General features: G+C 63.6%; 1 protein-coding gene across 1 annotated transcript; it reads right to left on the bottom strand.

The window, feature by feature from the left end:
* Positions 1 to 3,124: 3,124 nt before the first annotated feature.
* On the bottom strand, positions 3,125 to 4,117 carry GRIFIN (galectin-related inter-fiber protein). The gene is made up of 4 exons (XM_019792962.1): positions 4,102 to 4,117; positions 3,813 to 3,924; positions 3,555 to 3,714; positions 3,125 to 3,295 (listed from the first exon to the last, which is right to left on the bottom strand). The coding sequence occupies exons 1-4, from the start codon at positions 4,115 to 4,117 to the stop codon at positions 3,125 to 3,127; spliced, it is 459 nt and encodes a 152-aa protein (XP_019648521.1).
* Between the last annotated feature and the right edge of the window lie 2,152 nt (positions 4,118 to 6,269).

Below are 6,269 nucleotides of genomic sequence, written 5' to 3' on the forward strand. Positions count from 1 at the left end.
CCGGCTCCAGCACCCCACCCTGCTGATGTCTTAGGGTCTCTGAAGGGTATCGCAGAACGTGTGGCCTCCTTCCAAGGAGCCGCCATTACGGCGCAAGGGAGGAACGGAAAGAGAGGTCAAGCTGCCTCTAGAATTTGCTCCAAGCACTACTGTGCTAGGTAGTGAACTGCTGGTCCCTAGAAGGGTTTAAGCGGGGTCTGGTTCCGTTTACTCGTTTATTTAACAGATGTGGATTGGTGTGTGTGACGTGTAGGTCTTGTTGCAAGTGTGAGGACTCCGTGGGGATCTCCCTGGGTGGGCGCCGGCCATGTCCTGGAGCTGACCGTCAGTGGGGATGGACAGCTGGCGCACCTGTGACAGATGCTAAATCCATGAACCACCACTTGCTAGTGGGGATGAGTAGTGGGAAGGAGCGAGCCAGGCTGAATGCTGGGGAAAAACGGCAGGGAGGGGCAGGTGCCAAGGCCCTGGGGCAGAAATGGCTCTGTGCATTCTAGGATTGGAAGGGAGGCGGACAAGCAACGGGACAGATGAAGCCAAAGGGGGAAGACCTGGTCCCTGACCTCCAGAAGAGTCAGTGTGATGGGGGTGGGGAGTAGAGGCCAGCAGAGGGTGCAAGCCCAGCTGGAGGTCGGGGAGGGCTTTCTGGAGGAGGTGTCAGCCGAGGGACCAGCCACGGGGCTGCAGTGCTGAGCTGGGACACGGTTCCAGAGAGGCACCCACACTGTGTGCTGAGGGCCCGGGGAGTCACGGAAGGGGACATCACAAGACGTACCACCCCTACGGCAGGACCCTCTGATCTCGTAGCTCCCTGAGCCCCTTTTCACAGAAGGGAAGACTGAGGCCCAGGAATGCAGTAGCTCTGATGCCCCTGTGGTCTGAACTGCCCCCTGGCAGCTTGTAACTGGGCTGATTTGAAGCTGACTCAGCTCAGGGCCAGCGGTTGAGGGACGGGTGTGCGTGCGCGTGCACACATGTGTGCGGGATCTGTCAGGCCTGGATTTTTGGCTCCATCCCTCATTTGCTGTAACTCCTCGAGTTACTTAACCTCTCTGAGCCCATTCACATCTGCAGGACGAGTGTTACTCTCCATACCTGGCTGAGTTCTTGGGAGACGGTGCGGGCCTGGTCCTTGTGTCGAGCCCAGCAAAACTCAGAGACAGTGAGTCCGACTCCGAGCCACAGGCCATCCCCACGCTCGGTGCCCCCCAACCCCAGGGAAAAGAAAGTCTGACATCTAATGTTACTTTTTTTGCCCTCCCACCTTGCATGGCTATTGGGAAGACAGACTTCACCATGACGGGAGCCTCTGGTCTATAGGGAAACTGAAGTCTAGAGAGGGTGAGCCGCCAGCTCAAGTCACAGAGCAGCAGGGGCCTGGCACCTCGAGCAGGGACACCCCCATTGTGGGGCTCAGAGTCCCCAAGAGCAGAAGCAGCCTGGCTGGATCACAGACACAGGCCGGAGCGCCCCCCTGCCCCACGTGGTGTGGGCAACCCCCTTCCCTCCACCCCAGGCCTTCCCAGGGTACAGGCCAGCCTGCCAGCCCCCAGCCTCCCCGTTGACACAAAAGACCAGGCCTCCCACAGGCGGGGGCAGGGCGGGAAGGGGCTCCTGGGCCAGCTGGGCTGTGGACACCAGCAGGGAAGTGCACGGAGACAGGAAGGAAGGCGCACTGCTGGAGTCTGGGGCCGCCATTGTCTCACCTGGGGGTGGGGGTGCTGAGATAGCCCCTCGGCTCAGGAGGGCAGCGGGCCCCACCCTGTGGCTGACTTCTGCAGCCTAGCCTCAGTTTCCCTGTCTGTAAAACCTCAGAAGCCAGATGCGTGTTGTATCTGGAATTGCACAGCAGGTGACACGCACCAGCCGGCCATCTGATGCTTTGCCCAAATCCGCTCCCGAGCTGAGGGCTCCACTCGTCCCCAGAAGCTCAGGAACTGGCCCAAGGTCACACCTCCGGGCAGCAGGACTGGAACTCAGACCCGGGCCGCAGGCTCCAGATTCCAGGGCCTTACCTGCTCAGCCCTCCTCTCTGCTACACTCACCTGCCCCTTTTCCTTAAGACACTCACTCGTTAGGCTAAATCCTCGGTGACCCTCATCCTGAGCTGTGACATCACCACTTTCATCAAGACAGACAGATAAACAGGACGATAGGTAGATAGAAGGACAGACAGATGACTGGTAGATAGAGCAGCTGAAGGTTGAAGCCAGCACTGGGAGGCTGCCAGCTGCGCTCACTGTCCCCAGACGAGATTTCCAGGGCTCCCTCCCTTCCTCTACACCCACCCTGCCCCCACTACTCACACACACACACACAGACACATGCACATGAGCACACGCGCGCACACGCACAGCAGGGCTGGGAGCACGTCTCACTTCCAGGTGGGACGAGGAGAAACAGGAAAGACTTCTTCCTTCCACCCAACAGGAAGCAGGGCGAGGAGGCTTCGGGACCTCCCAGCGGACAGTCCTGGACTGGGCAGGATGCTCCCCCAAGGGCTGAGCCAGAGGGGCTGTGCCCAGGGGTCTGGCAAGGGCAGCTGGCCAGGAGCCGCCCAACACCCGATATGGTCTGACACCACTCCCCTCCCAGGGAACGAGGGGAAGAGGCGAGGGGTCAGACCATCCCCAGGGCACACAGGTCTCGGGGAAGACCCCACCCCCATCTCTAGTGGGGAGATCTAGGGCTGCATCCATCACCCCACCTCACCCCATCCGGTCCCCCCATAGCAGCCAAGCCCCTGCAGCCTGCTCAAACTTTATTGAAGGTAGAGCTAGAATGGGAGGGGCCAGAACCACAGACCACTCCCCTCCGCTCCCCCAGCATGGGTTCCACTGGACAAGGGATGGTTGATGGCCGAGGCTCCCTCCAGGGACTTCAGGCACAGCTCAGTGGCCCCCATCCCTGCAGGCATCCAAGACACCTGCCTCAGCCCCGGCCCCGGCCCAGACCCCAGCCCAGCCTCGGGGGTGGGACGTGGACAGTCGGCCCTGCTCCCTCAGGTTTGCAGAGGACGAAGCAGGGCCCCCATCCCGGGCTGCTGGGGCCTGATGGTCCCGGGGATAAGGATGTATGGCCAGGTCCCCGGTGCAGCAGGGGTGAGGTGGGGGGCGCAGGTACGTTACCACCAGCTCAGGTCCCTCCTGGCCAGCTCCACCTGGGCCAGGCGGTGGTCGCTCAGCACCTGCACCCGGGTGATGGCCGCCAGCGGCCTGTGGCGGTGTGCGAACTGTAGCACTTTGTGCTCCTGGGCATGGACGTGGAAGTGCTCTGCATCCGAGCTGACCTCCATCTGGGGACAGGAGCCCGGGCCCCTCACCACATGGAATCCCCCGTCATGCAGGCCCGCCCCAGATGGGAGCTCTGAGCCGCAGCCAGACGGACATCCCCTTCCCCCCTCTGAGGGGTGCCCCTACCTGCACCCAGAGTAAGACTCCATCCACAGTGTGCGGGGACACAGCGTCCTTCCCACAAAGCTGCGGGATAGCCCCAGTGCCCTCATAGTACCCCAATCCGGCCCCCCGCGGCATCCCCTCCGCTGCCCCCGTCACCTCGAAGGGCTCCCCCAGCACCAGCGGGAAGACACTGGACACCTCCTCCTGGCCCCAGCGGCCCCCCTGGAAGGTGTTGCCCACCATGGTGGCGCTGGAGAACCGGGGCTTGACGTGGAAGGCAATGTCCCCCGCCTCGGACAGGAAGTTGATCTCAAACCTGCAGGGCGTCATGGGGGGTTGTGGGACAGCAAATGACTGGAGAGTCACCCCGCCCAAGGCTGAGAGGGGGCCCGTGGGGAGGGCGGTGACCCTTACTTGTCCTCTCCAGAATCAGAGTGTCCCTGGACGAGCAGGCTCCAGCCAGGGGCCAGGCCCCCTGCACAGAAGGCTTCAAACTGCATGCAAAAGGGCAGCAGAGTGTACCCCACTTGTCCAGGGGGCCCCAGCCACTCTCACCCGCAGCGCGGGCTCTTCCCCAGGACCCTGGCCCTCTGAGAGGCGTTCCCTTCATGGCAGGGTGGTAGACGTCCTCCACCCCATGCCCTCTCAGTCTGCAGGCCTGGGGAATTTGGGGAGCCCCCGCCTGGGCCTGCTCCCTTCTCACCCACCTGCAGCGCCATCTCGCCAGCTTCTGCAGGTGCGGAGCACGAGCTGGGGCATATAGGTGGGTGGGCAGGCTGGGCTGGGCGGGGCACGGGAGCCCCACCCCTGGGACAGCCGACAGGCTGCTTTGCCCCTCCCTACCCACCACTTCTCCCCCCATTATCAGCAAGTGTGCCATTCAAGCACCAGAGACAGGGTGGCTGGCACTGGCCTCCTCCCCACCCCCACTCCACTTTTTAGGGTCCTAGGAAAGCACTTCTGCCTCCCACCCCCAGCAGCTTCTTCCGGGCTGCCAGGAACCCAAACCTTCATCATTGCTCAAGTTGGGGGTGGTAGGGGACGGCAGGCCTACCAACACTGCCTGGGCCTTCTGGGGGCCAGCCCTGTGTCCCCCCCAGCCCAGCCCAGCCTCCCGGGCTGCCCTGCTCCAGCTGGCTCAGCTGGCCCCATGGGGCACTGTGCTGGGATTAGGCTGGGGCTGTGGTCAGCGCATTCCTGGCTCTGGCTGATGGAGTGGGGGAGGGCCTTTCCCACACCCCAAGGTCCCTCCTGGCCTGCCGCCTCAGCCCCTCTCAGCTGAGCTGGGGAGGAGGCAGCCTGGGGACCCCACGGAGTGTGTAGGGGAGAGGGGCAGGATCTCTACAGGCTCTCGGGGCAGCTGTGGGGCCGCCTGGATGGACTGTCCAAGGAGCTGGCCCAAAGGGGAGCCAGGCTGGGCCCCTGGAGCACTGGGGCTGCTGCGTGCGGTGAATGTGCGGGCGAGCGTGCGATGGGAGTGTGGGTGTGTGGTGAGCGCGGGATCTTGTGGCTGTGCACGCAGCTGTCTGTGGACACGTGAGCCCATGCATGTGAGAGCTGTCGTGTGCAAGTGTCGTGTGTGTGGCTCGGCCCCTGCTGTTTCCCTGCCCAGTGCATCTTGGGGATGGGCGCTCATCCGCACACCCAGGCCCCAGGGGTAACCCAGTTGCCTGTAACCCCATCATTCTTGCTTGGCCTCCCCCATGTGGAGGCCAGTCTTGGCGAGGGGGGTGAAGCTAAGGCCAGGGAGGGACGCAGAGATGGCCTGATGGCCCATTGGTGGTGTGGGGCACTGTGGTCCCCATGCGCACGGGCAGGGCTGGTGGGGCCTGCAGGGGGCAGCGCTGAGCAGCGGACTTGCTGCCTGAGGAGCCTTCTTGCGGTGGTGTCCTGGCTCCCACCTGGCCTACCTTGCAGAGCCCTGTCCCAACCCAGCCTGGCCATCCTGGGGTTCACAGGCTGCAGACCCCTCACACCTGTCTCCCCACAAGGACCACGGAGAAGGGAGGCCCTGCTACAGTTGGCCAGCAGGAGGTGAAGCCTAGCTGTGCCTCCCCACCTCCCTGTCCTGGGTCCTGTCCCCTGTCCCTGGGGTCCTGGGCCTGGCAGTCAGGCTCCAGAGAACGCCTGAGCTAGTAGCCTCTGGGCCTCAGTCTTCCCAGCTGTGCACTGCTCTCAGCAGTCCTGCTCTGCCGTGCTGACCTCTGCCCCCTGTGCCTGTCCCCTCAGTGGGGGAGGGGGCCCAGGCAGCCATAGCCCTGGCTGGACACAGGAAGCTGGGCCATTGTCACCTTACTTTGGGGTCAGCAGGGGCACTAGTAGAGGGACCTTGGGAGTCAGCTGCCTAGAGCCCTAGCCAGGCATCAGCTGGCCTTCGAGTGGGGCTTATCCCCCAGATTCTCTGGACAGAAAGCCCAAGTACTCTGCCTGCACGAGGGCCCTGGTCTGGGGTGAGGAGGCCTGAGGGACCCCTGATTCGGGCAGGCCCATCCGTCTTTGCATCTCAGCCTCCCCATCTGGGCAGTGGGAGTTTGCAGGTAGCCAAGGGGACCTCAAGAGGGCAGGGGTGTGAGCCTGGTTGGTCCATGGCCGGCCTGGAGACCCCCAAACGGCCCACCTGGATGAAGCAGGCTCTGGGCCTCCATGCGCGTGCACGGCGGCCCTTGTACCTGGCGTGAGCGGACCCCTGGCCAGGCTGTGGTCTTGCCGGACCTGGGCTTTGGAACCACTTCCACAATGGGCGGGGGCCAGAAGCAGCTAAAGCTCTCCCCGGCAGCGACCTGAAAGGCCCACATGGGGCCGGGGAATGGAGAGAGGGTCAGCGAGGCCCCCTGTGGCTGGCCCAGCCCTGCAGGCACCCCCCCAATGTCA

This window comes from Ailuropoda melanoleuca, chromosome 10, assembly GCF_002007445.2.
Source record: "Ailuropoda melanoleuca isolate Jingjing chromosome 10, ASM200744v2, whole genome shotgun sequence".
In the NCBI taxonomy this organism is placed as follows: Eukaryota; Metazoa; Chordata; class Mammalia; order Carnivora; family Ursidae; genus Ailuropoda; species Ailuropoda melanoleuca.